Consider the following 21806-nt stretch of genomic DNA (forward strand, 5'->3'; position numbering starts at 1 on the left):
TCTAGGGCACCCTGCTGATTCAATTAAGCCATAAATGAGGCTAAACCAAACAATATTTTAGGAGAAAAGCAAGAAAGTTTTATTTAATGAAGGGGATTGTTAGAGTTGGACTTTGATGCGGCATTTACACTTTTACACAAGGTGATTTTTCCTCCTCTCCGCATACCTAAGCCCATTTCTAGTTTTCAGAAGCATCTCCTGAGAGCAGTTGAGAAGACATGTAAAATGATGAGTTCTGGGCAGACCATCTAGGCATATTGATACAAAATCAAGGTATTCTGTAATGCGCATCCAGTACAAATCATAAATGGAGTGTTCCGTGGAGAAGTACAAAATGATTTACTTTGCTAGGTTTCAGTGAAATAATAGTATATCAACAATAAAATGCAGTTTTAAAGATATTTCTTAAGCGATAGTAAGTAGTACATATTTAGCTTCAGATGTGTGGCTTCCAAAGATCCTGAATACAAGCAGATCAGCAAAGTCTGTCCAGCACAATGCATGTGTTGGATAAAGGCTAATAACATTCCCCCGGGCCCTTATGTATGGACAGTAGTAATTTTCAATTCTCAGAACTAAGTGCCCTTGAATAAGAAATAAAGCTTACATAGTTGCTGTTACAGGCAAATGAAAAGTAAAGAAATTGCATTTAAATGTGTGAAGACAAAGAAACAAACTGAATGTACAGCAGTTCACAGCAAGTGTAACATCACAAAAGGGTTCCTTTAACACATATGTTTCCAAGTGTCAGAAAACACTTTGCAGAAAAAGTGCTTTTCCAGTAGTAGTCAAAAATGTTTAAGAACAGACTTATTTAATTTCACTGGTGAATTCATAATACATAATTAAACTCACTATAGGAAGCAATGCTTAAATAAAATAGACCAAAACACCATGTTGTCAAGCCACTTTGAAGCTTAGCACTAATTAACTAAATATGACCTGTATAGAGGGCATGTTTCTTGGTTCTAATAAATACACAAGGCCTATTTCTCATGTTTCGCTTGTGAGAATAATTTTAAATTAATTTCATTTGTATTTTGGTTATTATTTAAAGAGAGCAAGAGAATGGTTAATATCTCTCTAACATGCCACTATAACTAAAATAATGATGCAAGGAAGCAAAGACATCCCTGAGGAACAGAGAGAACCTAAAAGTAGGGCAATGTTATTATCATTTCCCCTGAAGACTGAAACAAAACCGTAGAACAAAATACAGCGGATTTACCCTTTATTAAAAACATTGTAAAAACTAAGGGAAATATATTATAAGTATAGAAGGAAAATACTAATATTGAGGTAAATCAAGAAAAAAGGAAACTATTGTCCTCTTGATGTAATTAATTCAAACACAAACATGATTTAGTCAATAATGAAGTCATCTAAAACTTTATTTCAGAGTGATGCCCAGTAGAGATGCTCAGGCTCGGATCCCCGAGAACCGAACACACCCGAGCTTAGCAGATCTGCGTACCGAGCCAAGCAGGCTAGGTACTTTCACACGCCCTCAGAATTGAAAAGGCAAAACATCATTGTTACGTCGTCGGATCTCGGGACCTTTGGACTCCATAAGTACCGCCCCCAATGGCGATCCAGCGCCATTTCACATAGGGACACAGAAGGGGTAACACAGTTTTTGGCAGTCTCTAGTGCAGTTGGAAAAGAAAGAGGAGGGGTAGCAGTGTTCTTCAAAGACTCCAGTGACATTCAGGAGAGCTCCATTGCTAATTGTCATTGCGGAAATAGAAATAATAGGTCTAGCAAGCTTAGTCTTCTAAATCTGCAGTCACATTTTACTGCGTTATATAGGTAACATACAAAGAGGAGAGCTCCATTGCTAATTGTCATTGCTGAAATAGAAATAATAGGGCTGGCAGGCTTGGTCTTCTAAATCTGCAGTCACATTGTACTGTTTTATATAGGTAACATACAAAGAATAGAGCTCCATTGCTCCATTGCTAATTGTCATTGCGGAAATAGAAATAATAGGGCTGGCAGGCTTAGTCTTCTAAATCTGCAGTCACATTTTACTGCGTTATATAGGTAACATACAAAGAGGAGAGCTCCATTGCTAATTGTCATTGCTGAAATAGAAATAATAGGGCTGGCAGGCTTGGTCTAAATCTGAAGTCAAATTGTACTGTGTTATATAAGTAACACACAAAGAGGAGAGGTCCATTGCTAATTGTCATTGCAGAAATACAAATAATAGGTCTGGCAGGCTGGGTCTTCTAAATCTGCAGTCATATTGTACTGTGTTATATAGGTAACACACAAAGAGGAGAGGTCCATTGCTCCATTGCTAATTGTTATTGCTGAAATACAAATAATAGGGCTGGCAGTGTTGTTCTAAATCTGCAGTCACATTGTACTGTGTTATCAAAATGGATTCACAGCAGTACATAGAAGACCAGGAGCACCAAACAGCTACTGGCATCAGTCATGATGATAATAATCCCTCTACGTCATCTGCTAAAGCCTATGTTAAAGTGTATAGTTTTTTTTAAGTCAGGGAAACAAAAATGTAAAAACCTTGGTCAAGAAAAAAAGACATGTAATCCAGGCAAAGTTATCTGCAGGAAAATATAAAATTGCCAACATGCCATTCTACACACTCAGTGGCAAGGAAAGAATGAGGCCTTTGCCTTTCTCTATGAGTGCGAGTTCTGCAACTGTCCCTGAGGCATCTTCTTGTAAGGTCAGTCATGACTAAGCAAGACCTTTTCATTTGGACTCCAAAAGGGGTGTACAAATACTTTTACGTGTAAAATCTGTATGTTCAGATTCAGAAATTACACAAATTCCTGAGGAGAGTCTATCCACAATTGCTATGTGTAATCCTGACCTTTCTAATAGTGTACCCACAAAGAAGGCCCCTTTCAGCATTTTTGCAGATGTGTGCATCAAGTGTAGCCGGTGATACACAAATTGAGGATGCCACTTTGGAATTGCAACAGGATGAGGGGGATATTTGTGTAGCTGATGAAGATGCTAATGAGGATGTTGATGAGGATGATGGTGTTTGTGTAAGTCCTGCAACAGTGGAAGCAGTTATTGCACATGATAAGAAGAAGACCATTGTCATGCCTGGGCATAAGAGCAAAAAATCCACCTCTTATGTGTGGAATTATTTTTACCCAAATCCTGACAACAGTTGTCTAGCCATTTCTAGCATTTGTAAAGCCACAGTAATGTAAGCATGGATGTCTAAACAGACGTGTATATGTATTACCTTCCACTTTGCCGCTGTTTCATCAGTATTCCACAAAGTGTAATCTGCACTTTACGTCAAAGGTACCTAACCATATTATAATTTTTGGGGAATTGGGGCTGTTTCGAATCACAGTGATGAACTTGCTTTTTGCTGTGAATTATAATGGCTCTTTTTAGTGCATTGTCTGGCACCCTGGATTGGTCTGGGTCTGATAAAAGCATGCATCCCGGGGGAGGGTCAGAGCTTGTCGCCATGTATTAGCTGTAGAATTACCACAGTTATCCAAGGAACGGGTGAAGCGATCATATGAACCATAACTGATTTCATGATCCAAGGGCAATTCCATCTTGCACCACTTTTCTTTTCCGCCACTGCTGTGTGGCAATGTTTCCTAGATGTGCTATGAACTGCCGAGTGTTTGTGTCATTGCTCTGTCGCTTAGCATCCAGCCAGGTTGCTGCAGTCTTTGTTTGAAAGTGTATGAAAATAATATTGTGACCTATGATGTGGTCAAAATTTACTGCAAATGGCTTGAAACTAGTGTTATTGAGGTTAATAATAATGTAGAGGGGAAAATAAGCAAAAATATGTGATTTTAGCAACAAAAAAAATAGGCATTTTAGAAAAAAAACGGGATCCAAAACCAAAACCAAAACGTGCAAAGGCGGTTTTGCCAAAACACGAAGTTATTCCAGATCCAAACCAAAACCAAAACCAGTGAACATCTCTAGTGCACAGTAAGGTATGTTGAGGTGAGACTGGCCATAGTCAGAAATAAATTCACGCAGAAGTATTATCTGCAGTGTAAACATACAGTAATATAACAATTATATGTAGAAATACAGTAATTTCTATAAGGCTCTGATTCATCTTGGAACGCAATGTGAACGCAACTTGCACTTTTAAAACACGATCTAAATTTGGACGCACGTATGCCCATATTCAAATATAAACACACTTGAGTAATATGTTCGGAGATGAATACGGTAGTGAGTTACATGGCATACAATCGCACATACCTGTCATTGCACTTTATTTGCCCTACTATTGATTTTGGAGCAATTTTTTGCACTACTTCTGTCTTTACTCCTAATTCAGAGAAGAACGCACATGCATTTCCTTAATTACCCTCTTTCACCTTATTACTCCTAAACACTCATGTTTCATGACCATTACATACTTTCCTAACAAATATATCTCATTATTACACATTTGCTTAGAAAGAATAAAACACACGCACAAAGATTGTTTTAAAAAAACATTTTTTTTATAAAACTATTAACATTAACAACAGAAAAAGGAAATTATATTTTTTTTAATAATCTTCTCTAAATATTTTTTTTATCAATTTTTTAGTGTGAACGATTATGTGCAGGGGGAATGTTTCTTCTGCACCTGAAAAACAAAAATTATAATTAAAAGATTACATTTAAACATCACATATTTATTATATGGTAGAAACATATCTTTGCTCTATGGGTGTGAATTTTGTTCCCACATTTTTATAACTCTGCAGAGGTCAGAGCTACATTAATAGATTATTACTGTAAACACTGTTCTGGCCAGATGACTGCATTTTCGAGGCACAGGCAGACGTATAGTGGGGGTTTTTTTTACTTAAGGCCAAACTCTTATTAGGCCCATCAAGTCAGACACCTATAGAATAGCAATAATTGTCTAGGTGTATTCAAATACAGATTTAGCAAAGAGATGATTTCTGAGGCCCACACTTTTAAGATGCAAAAAAATAAATAATATACTAATAGATTCATAAATCAAGATACCTACATTCTTCTTCAGGGGCCTGGGATGGGCTCCCTGCTTCCTCCAGTTGGGTCTCCTTCTGTGGCTTCTCTTGGGGCTCCTCTACCATAACCAAGGGTCCCTTCCAGGATTTGTCCCATGATTCCTGCAGAGGCTCCTCTTGGGGCTCCTCTTGTGGCTCCTCCAAGGCGTTCCCATTGGGACTTCTCCAGAGGCTCTCCTTGGGGTCTCTCCAGGTTATTTTTTTGGTACTCCTCTTGGAGCTCTTGCTTGGCCTCCTGAAGGCAGTGGCTGCATTCTGTTGGAATAAATATGACACATTAGTCTTTTATTGCATATTATCTCTCTCTATCTCCTAGATACATAGATATAATCTTACATTTCAATTTGAATTATTAAATACAGGTGACCCAGAGCCATTGCCGATCAAGCAACACAGCGAATATTGGGACAGGGGGCAAGCAATTGGGCAAATCAAAATGATTTTTGTGTGTTTCACTTGTGTTTGTGCATGTCTAAGGCACCTGGAAGGCATAATAATCTTGTGAATCTGGATGAGTAGGATCATAATATTTAATCTCTTAAGGTTCTGTGTAAAAAAAGGCTTAAAAAGCATAAACATAAAAATAATGATAATGTATGCAGCTTTATATAAATTGCTTCAAATAGGCAACATCCTATTAACATTTTAAAACATAATACCCCATTGCTAATGTTTGCAACTATGTCTAAACATTTGATACAATATACTGCAGTGTAATCTGTCATTTGGTGTACTTTTTAATTCTCACAATGAACTAAATTTTTATAAAGGGTCAGCAAGACAATTTTAAACATCCTCACATGCTAACTGCTATCCACGACCTCTTTCTATCCAACTCCTTTAACCTTCTTGCCGTTACTGAAACCTGGCTCTCCGATTCTGATACTACTTCCCCCGCTGCCCTCTCCTATGGTGGCCTCTCCTTCACCCACTCCGCCAGGCCTGGTGCCCGCCCTGGCGGTGGAGTTGGCCTCCTCCTCTCCTCCACCTGTACTTTTCGTGTCATTCCCCCTGAACCCTCCCTCTCCTTCTCCTCTTTTGAAGCTCACTCCATCCGCCTCTTCTACCCCATCCATCTCCGCGTCACTGTCATCTACCGCCCCCCTGGCCCCACCTCCCTCTTCCTTGACAACTTTGCTAGCTGGCTTCCTCACTACCTCTCCTCCGATCTCCCCTCGATCATTCTCGGTGACTTTAATATCCCCATCGACAACCCCACCTACCCTGCTTCCAGCAAACTGCTCACCCTCTCTTCCTCCCTTGGTCTCACCCAATGGACCTCCTCCTCTACCCACTGCCTTGGTCACTCCCTTGATCTTGTCTTCTCCTACCTATGTAATCTCTCCGACTTCTCCATCTCTCCCTTTCCTCTATCCGACCACCATCTCCTCTCCTTCTCTCTCTCCTCTTCTCCTGCTCCCCTCCCCCTGCCCAAACCTACTCTGTCCATACGCAACCTCGATGCTCTTGACCCTGCCTCTCTGTCCTCCTCTCTCGATACCCTCCTTTCTCCCCTTTCCTCCCAGGCCTGCCCCAACCAGGCGGTCTCCCTCTACAATCACACCCTCACCTCCGCTCTGGACGCGGTTGCCCCTGCCCACTCCGTCCACCCCCGCTGCTCCAAACCCCAACCCTGGCACTCCAAATTTACCCGCTTCCTCCAAAAATGCTCCCGTTCTGCCGAACGTCACTGGAGAAAATCCCGCTCCCTGGCTGACTTCCTCCACTTTAAATTCATCCTTTCGTCCTACAGCTCTGCCCTCTCACTCGCTAAACAATCTTTCTTTAAATCCCTCATCTCTTCCCAGTCCTCTAACCCCCGCCGCCTCTTTGCCACCTTTAGCACTCTCCTGGCCCCCTCCCCTCCCCCCACCCCCTCCTCCCTGACTGCCTCTGATTTCGCCTCCTTCTTCTCCTCTAAAATCGAGGCCATCCGACTCGAAATCTCCTCCTCCACTCTCTCTTCCACCCCTCCCACTCTTCTGTCCTCCCCCCCCAACCACCTTCCCCTCCACTCCTTCCGTCCCACCACCGGCGAGGAAGTCCACTCTCTCATTTTATCATCCCCCCCCACTACCTGCCCCCTGGATCCCATCCCCTCCCACCTTCTTCGCTCCCTTTCCCCCACCACCTGCTCCCACCTCGCTCACCTCTTTAATCTCTCCCTCTCCACTGGCATCTTCCCCTCCTCCTTCAAACATGCTCTCGTATCCCCCATTCTTAAGAAACCTAATCTGGACTCCACTTCTCTCTCGAACTATCGCCCCATATCTCTTCTCCCATTTGCCTCCAAAATTCTTGAGAGGCTTGTCTGCAGCCGTCTCACCTCCTACCTTTCTGAATACTCCCTCCTTGATCCTCTCCAGTCTGGTTTCCGCCCCCTCCACTCCACTGAAACTGCCCTGGCTAAAGTCACCAATGACCTCCTCTCTGCAAAAGCCAGGGGCCACTTCTCCCTTCTCATCCTCCTTGACCTCTCTGCAGCCTTTGACACCGTTGACCACCCCCTCCTCCTTCACACCCTCCAGTCTTTCGGCCTCTCCGGCCCAGTCCTGTCCTGGTTCACCTCTTACCTTACTCACCGTTCCTTCTCTGTCACCACCTCTGGGTCTCTCTCCCCCCCATCCACCCTTCCAGTCGGGGTCCCTCAGGGCTCTGTTCTGGGACCCTTACTCTTCTCTCTATACACCTCCTCCCTGGGTGAACTCATCAGCTCCTTCGGCTTCAGCTACCACCTTTACGCTGACGACACTCAACTATACCTCTCCTCTCCTGATCTCTCTCCCTCCCTCCTCTCTAGGGTGTCCGCCTGCCTCTCTGCCATCTCCTCCTGGATGTCCTCTCGATTCCTCAAACTTAACCTTGCCAAAACTGAGCTCATAGTTTTTCCTCCCTCTCATACCCCATCCCCTTCTGACCTCTCCATCACTGTCGACAACACCTCTATCTCCCCTGTCCCCCAACTTCGCTGCCTTGGTGTCATCCTCGACTCCTCTCTCTCCTTTGGCCCCCACATCCTCTCTCTTGCTAAATCCTGCCGCTTCCAGCTGCGCAACATCGCTCGCATCCGGCCCTTCCTCTCCCAAGATGCCACCAAATGCCTTATCCACTCTCTGATCATCTCCCGCCTGGACTACTGCAACCTCCTCCTCACTGGCCTCCCCCACTCTCATCTCGATCCCCTTCGATCAGTCCTTAACGCTGCAGCTAGGCTTATTTTCCTCTCTCGTCGCTCCTCTTTTGTCTCCCCCCTCTACCTAGCCCTTCACTGGCTCCCATTCCCCTTCAGAATCCTCTTTAAGCTCCTCACACTTACCTACAAGGCCCTCGCCAACTCCACTGCGCCCTACATCTCCACCCTCCTCTCTATTCATGCTCCATCCCGCCCTCTCCGTTCTGCCTCTGACCGTCGCCTCTCTTCCCCCCTTATAACCTCCTCCCACGCGCGTATCCAAGACTTCGCCCGCGCTGCCCCCCTCCACTGGAACAAGCTCCCTCCCTCCATCAGAACTTCCCCTAATCTATCCAGCTTCAAACGGGCCCTAAAAACCCACCTTTTTCTTAAAGCCTTTCTGTCTCCCACTTAACTTCCTACCTTATCTTCTGCCTCTGTCCCCCTACTCTCCCTCTCTCCCCTGCGTCTCTCTGTCTGTCCACCCCTCCCCTTAGATTGTACGCTCCTCTGAGCAGGGCCATCTCTCCTCCTGTTTCCACCACTTCTAACTCTGCTCTCCAGCTACTTAGCCCTCCTCCTCAAAGGTCCTCCACCCCACATCCACTTTCGCTCCCTCCTCCCCCCTGGGGGTCTCCCTGTCTTCCACGCCCCCCTTCTTGGGCCCCGTCATTTTCGGATCCTCCCTCCCCCTTCCCCGCCCTCTCTAGCTGTGCATTGAGCGTACTGAGTTGCTGTGTTTACTGTACTGTGCTGTCTCCCATTGTATTGTGATTTTGTTTGTCTCTGTACGGCGCTGCGGATGCCTTGTAGCGCCTTATAAATAAATATTAATAATAATAATGCTAACGTGTGCAATGCTTTCAAAATGAAATGAATTACTTTTGTTGCTACTGAGATGCACATCTGAAAGTTTTACTTACCTCTTTTAAGTAACCAGTCAGCAGCTTTTTTCTTTTTATTTTTTTTGGAAGCGAAATGGTACAATGGCGTCCAACTGCAATAATCTTCTATAGTGTTGTTTTCTGAAATGAGTGGTGTCAGATGTGCAGGTGAATTGTCAATCATCCCATTGGATTGCGAGAGAAATGCCGTTTTTTGGTCATCACTGGAGCAGGTGCAAACCTTACATCTGAAAACAAGTGTACTTCGGAGTACTGCAGAATTTGAATAGACCACATTTGCTTGAGAACGCCTTTACTGTACATTGCCTATGTTCATCCACCCCTCCCTCCTCCATTCCACTATTCAAGTTGTAGGTACTAGTTAGTGTCATTTGCGTTCGGACATTAATTTCATGCAATTGTGTTCATTGGCATGAGGTCCGTTACTGAGCATGGGCAGAGCAATTTCACGCAAGATACAGCACGCCAAGGGACTTCCATTCAAAGGTGAATCAGGCCCTAAGTGTCTGTTGCAAAATTAAACATTTTGTTTTGTGTCTTATCTATAAAAAGGGCATTGAATCCAGGACTTAGCAAAGTCTGTTGGGCTCAATCCTCAAGTGAACCCTTCCTTCCACCCACCAGTACTGATGAAGCAAAGAATGGTACAGCAGTGGTCTCTCTGTACCTAGCATCTACTGTTTCTAAAGCAGCTTCTGTACGTTGAGCAGTCATAACCACTGGACAGCTCATTGCACTTTCATTGGTGGAGCTATTAACAAAGCAGAGTGCTGGAAGGGGTTTACACCCCACAATAGTGCAAGGATATGGCTTGATATTGCTAGTGGTAAATGCTAAAATCGCATTAACCTTTGTGTACACAATACAATACTGTAATGAAGTGCCATATACACAAAAGCATTAATTATTAGTACTTTAAATAGCAGGTAGAGCTTAGTCTCATAGCCTTCATACCCTGCAGTTTTGTGAAGCCTGCTGTGTTGCTGAAACCAATACTTGTTTATTTATTACCTGTTGCTTGAACCTGTTTATCTATGGATATCCTTGTCTGCTGCCCGTCTCTGTATAGCTTTATTCTAAGATTTTATTCTGTGTCAGTGGGAATCGTAACAGTATCTATGCTTGTATGTATATATGTGAGCGTGTTGTACTATATTTTATTACATTAAACATTTACTTTAAAGCTTGTATATTTGTGTCTCTTCTCACTTATTACCTATATGGTGGACAGGGGCTAACAGATAGCTTATGCACTATTAATATTAGGAATTTTATTGACACCTCTGGCATTTTGCAGCAATTTGGATTTCATGACTGAGGAGGTGAGAGTTTATGGGTGTCTTGCTTGGTCCACCCAACCAACTATCATGGAGGTTGGTTATTGGCTATTAATTGTAGGGGGGCTGGGGAAGATGTTACATTTGTCATTGTATGTAACCTGTATTAATGAACTTGAGCCGGTCCTGCAATTGTTGCAATATAATGACAATAACTATATAAAAGATGCTTTAACTCTGAGCTTGGATTGCAAAGTTTTTGTGACTTGTATTCTAGAAAGTAACCCTTAATCCCTCTACTGCAATTGTCGGTTAATTTTTAGGGTTAATTTGTAAGCTTAATTAATGGAATAACAAAATCATGGGAAACATGTTGGCTATTGGAATGTCGTTTCATATAGAGGTTCATTTCACTCATACATTAATTTGCAGTTATCTTATATGATGACCTTTTCATTGAAAATTGTAACAAAAACATAATGCCATAGCTGTACTGCACATACGTGCTATTTAGTTATGGTAAGTGTAAACGCAGATTAGGAGACGGCACTGCACAGTTACAGATGCCAGACTTGAGAAAGCCATTGGTACAATTTATCTTCCCTGTGATCACTATTTTGTAGATGATAAATAAAACAGCACAATTATATATTTTCCATACAGTATGCCTGAGTGTGAATACAACACGGCAACTCAGAACGCACAGGGGAAATGCATGATGTCCCTTCTGTTACACATTTTCATCTCCACGGACAATTTTTACAAGGTGCCGCCAAAGAAGTTTCGCTTAAAAAAAACATTGTAAACGAGCCCTTGTACATTTGGAATTTGCAGGATTTATAGCTTATAGCGCTGGGATGGTGACGTGAATTTTATTGCTCTGTGGTGTGTTTGGGATAGGACTGATCGTCCAAATTCCGCCGTCACAATGTGGCCAAGTGCAGAATGAAGCAAATATTTTACAGGATAGTTTAGAACATTTTGCTGGACTAGACCTGTGTTACAGGGCATAAAAGTGGATAAGGAAGTGCAAAAAGAGATATTGACCTCTCAATTAGTAGGAAAAACTGAGCCATCCAGTGAGAAGAGGCTAATTGTATTATTTAAATATACATCATTTTAAGCTTAGTGCTAAGTGTCCGTATATGTTTGCTACATAAAACTAACATCAAGAATAGTGTAATTTTCAGTACTTCTCAATGTTGTGTGCATGTCTATTTTCTTTGTTGTCACCTTTTACGGGAAGCTTTTATTTAGCTATCAGTCCATAGTAACTGGGAAAGCTATCAAAAGAACTATAAACACAAATGAAGCAAAACAGAATACATGGCTGCATCAGCATAAGCAATAGAAGAATACACTCTTCAAATCACTCTATGTGAGGCCAGAACAATATTTAGGCTTCAAATAGCATGTTTTATTCCAGTTTTGATCACCACATATTCAAAAGATATATTTATTAAATATAAAGACAAGGACTGCAACATTGTGTTGGTTCTTAGTCCCAGTACTTAACATGAAATACTCCAGGAGATTTATATTCACCGAATACATCAAAAGAAGGGAAGAAAAAACTAGGAGAAGGTACATGATGAGGATTTTCATCTGTCCTGCTTTTCCCAGAGTATTCTCTGTTTTCCCCACCTTACACCTTAAGCTGACAGCACTCATTTTCCTATAAAGGGGTTGGATTAGTCTAGGTCAATCAGATCATTTAAAGCCATCAATAATTGTGGCAATCATATGAGAATCCCAACCAATTATGTGCTGACCCACTTAGCCCAGTAACACCAGATGCTTCAGGGTATCTCAGTAGATCATGGGATTTAGTGCATCAGCCAGTTAGTTTAAAACCCTCTAAGTCAGACTTCTGACACCAAATTGAACAGGAATCACAAGAATAGTTTCCTAAAAGTGTTCTATATTATTTGAAACCTAAAATGTAGAAGGATGAATTTTATGGCCCTATCACACTTCATGTCCCATGTGTAATGAAGTAATAATATGAATATTAAGAAATAATGGAAGACCTAGAAATTTGAAACATTCAAATACATGAAGTGTATGAATAAGGTTCACAAAGGTAGTATTTTCCAAATAAATTAAATTCCTGAACAAACAATGATCTCAAAAGCGCCCAAGTGTCCACTTATAAGAAAAGATAGATACTTTAATCAAACTTCCAACAAATACAATTATAATGGCATGTAAACATGTTTAATATAAACAGATGCCTACCCTGAGAATAAGCTATCAAAAAAATCCCATAATTCCAGTGCTGGGAGCTATATTCTCACATGGGAGCTCAGGTGATTTGCTTAACTATTGCCCTACCCCCGATACATTAGGTGGTGGCCCATTGAAATAGCCACCATTCTAGTGCTAAGGGTCCTACCTCAGACCCAGTATGTATGGTGTGGGGTTGTGCTTTAATAAAATAATAATTATTACTGCATAAAGAATTCAATGCTTTAGAATTGACTGAAGCTCTATATCACCGGGGAAAGGTCCAATTAAAACCTGAAGGTGACAGCTGAAACATCAATATGATGTTCAGGAACAGTATAGCATTGTATTTTTCTCCCTGACAGGCATTTATATAAGGTGCATCAAGGTCATACAGTTTGCCCTTTGCATTCGGCTTTAACGTAATACTGAACAATACATTTTTTGCAGGAAATGTTAATACCAAACATTGCAGTAGATCTAAGGCTGGCCAACTCTCATTAAACTCACTCCTGATTTAGCTAATGTCTACAGGTTTGGGTATGATTTAAACAACATTCTAAAGTTTGTGAGAATAGTTAACATTCCCTAAACTTAAGCTTAATTTTCCCATAACTATAAAACCTTTACAATTTATAGTATTGATAACCAAATCTCTCTTAACAATTTCAAAGCAACTTTATGTTTATTATATGGCATGCAACTGCCTATCTATTAAACATTGAGGGGAAAAATGCTGAATCCTTTCAAGAAGTTAATCCAGTGCTTGCACTAGACGGACACATCTGTTCTGACCTTCATGAATAATATATGAAAAAAATGTTGTCCTTCACGGTAAGATAAGTTCTTTTTTATTCATAGATTTCATTTTTTTAAGAAAATATAGACAATTTTTTTGTCAGCTATTATTATAAGTTATACATAGTCTAACTAAACTTTAAGACTATTACGCTACAGGTGTAACGAGCTTAGTTCAAACAAATATAGTATTACAGGGCATGACATCATAGAGAAAATGTGCAGCGTTACACTGTATTGACCGCCCATCCACATACATTGGTGGTAGTTAAATTCTGCGCAATGTCCCGTAGGACTATTGCGTGATGCGAGGCTGCACAAAACTTCCGGTTATTACGTTACCTGAAACATCGCTGATTTTTGCTCACACTTCTATAAGTGGAAAGGAAAACTTAGCATTGGTTCAGGTACTGAACATCCTACAGAGACTGATCGTGCGAGAATCCAACCGGACATCATATGTCTTATATTGCTGCTCAAATTTCAATTTGTCACTTAGATTTCTTTTCGAATAAATATCCACATTTTATTATGCACTATATTATTTTATGTTTCATTTTAATAGGCTATTTTTAATAAAGAATGTTTTAAATGTAAAAAATATGCAATTCAAGTTATAGACTATAATGAAAACAGAATTGTGTTTTTTAATACAATTTATGCTATTGTTGACTTCTACTGATTTTAGCTATTGTGACATGAATGTTATTTGTCATAGATTAAAAGCATTCAAATGGAATAAAGTAAAACGTATGACAATAATAATAGTTAAGTCTTGAATATTGCCCTTTTAGACCCAGTGTCCTCGGCCTCAGTCAGCACACAAGCAAAGCTGTCTTTCCAAAACAAAAGTCTGATATTACAACCGCAAACTCGATCATTGTCTTTCGGCTCAGGTTACTCTGGTGCCATGTACACTTGTGAAACCTTCATAACTTGCACAGAATTATAATATGAACATATCACTCAGATTTAGGTTAAGGAGACCATTCTTCCCAATCCCTGTATGAAGCTCTGATCACTGGGATTATGCCAATATCAGCTAAATATTTGTGAATTGTGGCAAAATTTGTTTCTTTTAAGTTGAAGATGGTGGCCTTCAGGGCAATACTGCCAGAGGGATTACCTTTTTTTGGCAACGAGATATTAACAGTGAGAGCAGTTACAGAAGCGAGCATGAGACAAGTTTGGAGAAATCATGGAAAAAAAAGAGTATCAGGTGGTCTCAAGTGGCTTAATTGTATGGCACCTCAAAAGGGAAGGTGGCACGTCACTGAAGCTGTTTTAAGCAAAGAATAAGAAGTATTTGCCACTACCGGTGAGATTGTTGAACAGTATGTTGCACTGGAGACCTGAGCAGGCCGCTCATGTGTTTTGGGTACTTTACGTTCAGGCAGAAAACAACATCTCCCAGCATGCAGTGAGGAGCTTGTGAAGTAGCAGTTGAAAAATGGCAGGTGGCATTCTGAGGGAGACTCAGTGAGACAGACATCCTGAGGGAGTCCTCTGCAGCAAGACAACTGGAGAGCTGAACAGAGGTCTGAGTGATAGTGAGACCCCAGAGAGGGAGAAATGCAAGGAAAGAGAGTGGAAAAGGCTTCCCAGTGAGAGAGTTTACTGGGCACCTTAACAAATAAGAGCCATCTTGGATGCAGATACTGAAGAACAGTGGGGATAAATAACCCATGCAACTTTATTATTGATTTGCTTGGACTAAGTATTGTGTTACTCGCCAGTTAGGGAACAGGTGGGAAGAGCTGAAGAATACTGTATGAAACCCTTTTGCGGGACATAACAACAAGGAGGAAGTGTAGGGGCAGATAGTAAGGGGACAGAGACTGAGTTTAAAACTGAGAAAAACTGCACCAAACTCCATACACCATAAACTGGTATTATCTGCTATCTATGGGAAAGTCTATAACTGTGTGTTGAGGAGCCATTTTTTTGCTAAAGTGACTTTATGCTTATGCCTAACAAGAAGGGAGGGAGCACTGTTGTGTAAATTGTGTACTGCATTCATGTTAAATTGGAGGAAAGATGGACAAGAGAGCATGTTTTATCAAATCACCTGGGAAGAAGTGATCTGAATTTGAACGTCCAATTTACAAAGGCTTCATGATGGTATAATTTTGTCTAATATTAAATTGTATTTGTGTGATATACTTTAGAAAAGTTAAAGAAACTGATAGTGTTTAGAGTATTTTATTAGTGATAGTTATCCTCTTTAGAGAGCTATATTTTTGCTAAAAAAATCTACAAATAAAAACTTTAGGAGTCCACGCCTCACTAATAAACATGCCGGTGTGGCCTCTAAATTCCAATCTGGTGTGATAATATATTATTTGTTTGTGCCTCTGGTCCAGAGTAGGGGGACGGAGGGTTCATTGGTCTCCCTCTGGTGCTGCTACAGCTGAGACATGACCCAACGAAGACCCTATGGTGCCAAGACCAAGGTGGAGGCACTGCGTGATACGGAATATGAGTAAAAAAATGTATTCACAGGCAGGACACACAAACTAATAAATACACCCTAGCCAGAAAAGCGGGTGTTACAAGTAGAAGGAGCACTTAAAGGAATCTGCCTACTACCCTATTTCTTGGACATGCCTCATCACAAAGATAAATGGTTGAAACCTGTGGGGGACTGGAGTCAATCACTCTGGCCAAGGTTGCTATGGTAGTCAGCAACCTCCATGGCGGAAAGGCTACAGAGTTATATCACTATAGCTAGAGCTGTTGAAGGCACTGGATAGCATTTGGGGAGCAGCATTGTGGCCTAGTGGTTAGCACTTTTGCTTCACAGTGCTGGGGTCATGAGTTCAATTCCCGACCATGGGCTTATCTGTGGGGAGTTTGCATGTTCTCCCCGTGTTTGCGTGGGTTTCCTCCGGGTGCTCTGGTTTCCTCCCACACTCCAAAAACATACTATTAGGTTCATTGGCTGCTATCAAAATTGAACCTAGTCTCTCTCTGTCTGTCTGTGTGTGTATGTTAGGGAATTTAGACTGTAAGATCCAATGGGGCAGGGACTGATGTGAATGATGTCTGTACAGTGCTGCGGAATCAGTGGCACTATATAAATAAATGGTGATGATGATGATGATGATGATGCCAAACGTGCAATGTTGCATGGAAGGCAGGTACAGTGACTCTGGATTGGAAATCTTGATAGAGATCCCACATCTCAGCCCAAATTGAAAAATGTATGTCCGGGTGCTGTAAAGGGTACTCTGTCTGATTGTTGAACTGAGAATTCATGAGGAACAATGTACATTCAACAACAATGACCCAGAACCTTTCCCTCTCACAGTTATGTGAGGATTTGTGGGAATATGATAATATAGTCTACATGTGTCTTGTGGATTTGGAAAAAAAAGTATGACTACAAAACTCCCTCTGCATTTTCTCTGAGAGGTACAGCACATGAATATGCTGTTATGAGCTGTCCAGTGCTTGTATGAGCAGAGTAGTAGTTGTGCCTACATACTACAAGTGGAATTTGGTAGATGTTGGCCTCCTCAGAAGAGCATTTTGTCTCCAGTCCTGTTTTTTTATGGACAGGATATGAAGGTGTAGTCACGACTGGAAGGATGTCCAGTGCTAAAGGTGACATTTCTGCAATTTTCAAACAATGGTAATCTTATTGCATCATCAGACTGTGACTTGCAAGACACACCTGAGTGGTTTATTCCTGAGTCGTAGGGCTCACTCAGAAAGGAGTGGATTGCTGTGAGTGTGAAAACTGTGCCCTCAGTTAGGCAGCTTAAGTATCTTGAGATCTTGTTCATGAATGATAGCAAATGAGAATCATCATCATCATAAACATTTATTTATATAGGGCGAGAAGATTCCGTAGCGCTTGTGAGATTAACAAGAGGATTTGTTTCTTGGTCACAGTGTTGTGGATGTTGTACTGGTCACTTGCAGGCAAATGAAAGCTAACTTTTTTGGCCAGTCTTTTTGTCACTGGTCATTCTATATCTCCATCTTAATCTACGATCATGAGCTGTGGGTAATGTCCAATAATATTGCCGATAGAAGTACAATGGAGGAAATGGGAAAATTAGATGAAATAAAACCAATACTATTTTGATTACTAACAACAATCAGCGCGTGTTTTACAGACATACACACACAGGGTCTTTATCACCTTTAGGCGTAAGATCCTTTGTATGCCTTATCATGAGTGAATAGCTATACGAATGTAAAGAAACGGACCTAACGCCAATGAATGCAATTGCATGCAATTTATGTCTGAATGCACATGACACTTCCGAGAGCCTACGACTTGAGAGGTGAAACAAGGGAGGGAAGGCGCAGACTAATATAGGCAATGTACAGTAAAAGGGCCTGCTGAGAGAATGCCGACGCAGATTGGGACAATTCAAGGTCTGTGTTTCTCGCTACATTTTTTTTACCCACATCATTTGCACCATTTACAGGACAGGTGTAAGTGATGACTGACAGTCTTTGTATTAAAAACTTACACGTATGCGTGCCACTAGTTAGTGAATAAATTGTGCATCCAAGGATGATTGACTATATAAATACATTGAATGCACAATACAAATTAAGAACATCCATATTTAATGGAAAAAATAAAAAATCTGTTTTCATAACACATATTTTTATTAATGATTATAGTTTTATGAGTCGAAAATTTCTTCTATAATTTATTTTGCATGCGTTCTGATGGGACTTTATATTTACACATATGTATCTTGCACTGTGTTCTTTGTGTTAACATATGTCAAGTATTGTTAAGGCAGAGCATACTTAGATTCAAATGGAAATATATGTTATATGTACGCATAAAGTTTCATGCTCGTTTTAAAAATGCAACTTGTGTACAGGTTGCATTCACAGATGAATCAGGCCCACAGTGTGTGTGTGCATTTAGTGTATATATATATATATATATATATATATACATATATATATATAAATCTCTCTCTCTCTCTCTCTCTCTCTCTCTCTATATATATATATATATATATATATATATATATATATATATATATATGTATACACATACACACACACACATACACACATGTATGAGATGAAATGTAAACTAATAGTACACTGGAGATATGGAGTGTTATTAAACCATCAGACATTCCATTTACTTAACCTGTGATTAATAGCATTTGTTGGGGTAGAGTAGACAGCCCGGAGGTTAAACATAACATAACTCTTATGAATAGTATGACAACAAGCACAGTCACCTCTACAGCCCCCTTTCCCATATCAATTTATATTCTGCATTATTGTGGTAATCGACAATGAATCTGTCAGATGAACAAACCTGAATATTGGAGAGAAAAAAAAATCAGAAACATGAATGTTTCCTTCATCTATCTCATCAGCCCTTATGTTCCAACACTTTGTTATGAAAACATTGTTTTTCTTAGTATTGTAAAAAATACCTGAGGTCTTGTGAAGGCCCTGCTCTTATATGTGGCGTTTCCACAGAGTGTCCAAAAACAGCTCCCTCTGTTCCTGTAATAAACAAAATAACATTTCAAAACATATACCCAAAAGTCATGTTAAATATATTAAAATTGTATTAAACGTACTAATTTGTATTAAAGGTATTGCTTTCAAATGTAATGAAACATATCCCAGAAAAAAAGGATAGTCTACAAAACTGAAGTGCAAGCACCAATTATACAGGAAGCATGTGGATTTGAACAACAAGATGACCATGACAGCAGTGCAGAAGTTTGAAATGATGTTTGGCAAACACATTACAATCTCAGACTGCAATTCTGCAAATATTGATGCAAAGTGTTCCAGCGCATAATTAATTTTGGACTTCCCTATGCTGTGTTGTGTTACTGTCACTGCACTCTTAATCACAGCAGAGCTCCATGGCCCGACTCCACCAAGTCAAATAAACCATAGACCAACAAATATTTGAGTACTGTTATTTTTTATGATGACGGGCATAAGGAAAAAAGTGATTTAATAAAGAAGGGGAGTCTGTCGGCCACTGTATTACTGCTACTCTAAGGCTGGCATTTCCGCAATTCTGGACCTGAGAACTTTTGTAGGGTGGCATTGGCAAACCATAAAGAGGACATTCACCTACGTATGTGCAAGGAAGACTATAGTGTGTGTCTGCACAAAGCTAAATCTGCTGTGTGTCTGCATATCTAGCAGCTGGCCAATGACCTTTCAGTCTAAAGTATACGTGGGTGTTTTCATGCTAACTGTATCTAAGCAAAGTGCAAAAAATAGAGAATGTGGCATATTTGGAGAACCTTTGGGGCAGGAATTACATTAAAATATTGTACTACATTCATGGTCGGATTAAGATTTATGAGGGTCCAGAACAAGTGATTTGTGGGGGCCACAGTTTTCCCTACTTACAGCTCTGTCCACAGCTTCCTTCCGGATACTTACAGAACTTGCTGCATCTCACTCTAGCAGCTCAGGAGTTGGATAGTGTGTAAAAGGACCAAAATAATTAACGCCCCAGCCTTAGTTAACCTCACTAATTTACATTATGCAAAACTGTATGGCTTAAAGAGCAAGTAAAGCGAATATTTAACATTAATTTGTCTAAGACTGTGCTTTACTGAGTTGAATTGTATATTTGAAATAACTAAAAGAATTAACGTTAACTAAATATATTTTTCAAGCTTTCTTGCCCCAGAATGTAGCAAATTGCCATGTCAGGGTGGAGGCATTTTTCCAGACAGATTCTGTTTGATTCATGCACAGGAGCAGGTCCAATGATATCACAGCAGCTCAGATGACCACAGCCTCATCTTTTTTACCCTTATCATTAGAACACTAAGGGGCAGGTTCAATTCGGCCACATTAGTCTAGGATTAATGGGGTGTTAGTTCTATTACCTTTAATATAGTCATTTTAACCTGGATTTTTACTTGCAGCCCAGAGAAGTTCGAGCAAATTTCAGCGTTAAAATTACCGCACTAACAGTAATACTGCGCACTTTTACCACTAACGGTATTAGTGTGCACGCCACATTATTCCTAGAATAACGCAGCTGAATTGAATTGGCCCCTAAGAGTTATCTACAAATCTCAAAAAAGTGCTGCAGACCTGCAATGCTTATTCATGTAAATAAGTCAGCCTACTTGTCAGGACTGGGTTTATTACATGTATCATATTTGAGTGATTGAAGCTTATAATTACACAAGTTAACCCGTGCATGATACTCATGCATTCAAGTCAAATCAAGCTACTTAAGGTGTTAAAAAGGTTCTTGTCATGCATTTGGGCCATAGCCCAGGCCTCAACCACCAACCACTCCCCACTGTCACCCCCCCGCAACCACCAACCACTCCCAACTGTCACTTCTCCTTCAAGAAATATATATATATATTTTTTAAATCTTTATAAACACTTTTAACAATTAACAAATTAAATTAACAAATTAAAAACATCTTAGTATACCAAATTTCAGCCTTTTCTGAATTTTTTTTCCCACACACACAAAGAATTTTTCCACACACACAGACGGACTAACACACGCCACTAGACATTTATATTATAGATATTTTGTTGTGCACATAGAAATCTAGTAATTCCCCATGGAAGTGGAACTGGAAGGTGCAACATGTTCCTAATTAAAAGAATAGGAGGAGATTCTTTTGGCTCCCCAGACATGCTGGAAAAAAAAAATCAAATCGTTTTTGTCAGAGAAAAAAATAATGTGCCCCCCCCCATCAATGCACCCTTTGCACATTATAACATTTCTGTACAGCAAAACAAATATAGTTTGTAATGCTAGTGGAAATGTAGGCAGTAATGCTTAATCTGTACTCATTAATAAATGTTCCTGCTCCCATCATGCAGTGCAAACTTTTGCAGCACCGCAGACACCACCATTTTCGTTCACAAACCAATGCGGCTTGCTGGAAAACTGGGTGCAATTATGCAAAAGTAGTTGCATAATGGCACAAAGGGCATTTGCAAGGCGGCTTTACATTTGTAAGAATATTAAATTCCCTTATTGTTCTAAAGGTGTAGGAAGGGATTCAGTTGTCTGTAATGAGGGAATAATTACTTTTTAACAGAGCTACAGAGAAAGGTCAGTCAGGTTTACACTAAACAGTATATTTTACCTTTATGGTTCATATCACAATCCAGCAGTCATGACTTGTGTGACAAATGTTTAATAAAAAACAACCACTTTATTAATAATCTCCTTGTCTATCTCACACACTTATACCTTTGCCTTAACAATTATGCCACCACCAAAGTTTTTTGAAGAGATGACTCTCTAATACCCCATTCATACTGCACCAAAATCCCGGGTTTTTGCCGGGGCGAGCTCAAACGACCCAGGTCTTGGTGCAGTATGAATGGTACAAGTGAAAAATCCCGGGTCTAAAAACCCGGGTCTTCAACCCGGGATTTATCGAGGGGTAAT

The 21806-nt window shown here is 40.5% G+C and overlaps 1 protein-coding gene across 3 annotated transcripts in view; it reads right to left on the bottom strand.

Moving 5' to 3' along the window:
* Positions 1-21806, bottom strand: part of SGCZ (sarcoglycan zeta) — an 840489-nt gene that overhangs the window by 19211 nt on the left and 799472 nt on the right. For all 3 annotated transcript variants that reach the window (XM_075196209.1, XM_075196215.1, XM_075196204.1), the window contains one exon: positions 18829-18901. In XM_075196209.1, coding sequence (XP_075052310.1) covers positions 18829-18901 — 73 coding nt within the window. The remainder of the gene's footprint in view (positions 1-18828; positions 18902-21806) is intronic.

The sequence above is a fragment of the Mixophyes fleayi genome, chromosome 1 (assembly GCF_038048845.1).
Source record: "Mixophyes fleayi isolate aMixFle1 chromosome 1, aMixFle1.hap1, whole genome shotgun sequence".
Classification (NCBI taxonomy): Eukaryota; Metazoa; Chordata; class Amphibia; order Anura; family Limnodynastidae; genus Mixophyes; species Mixophyes fleayi.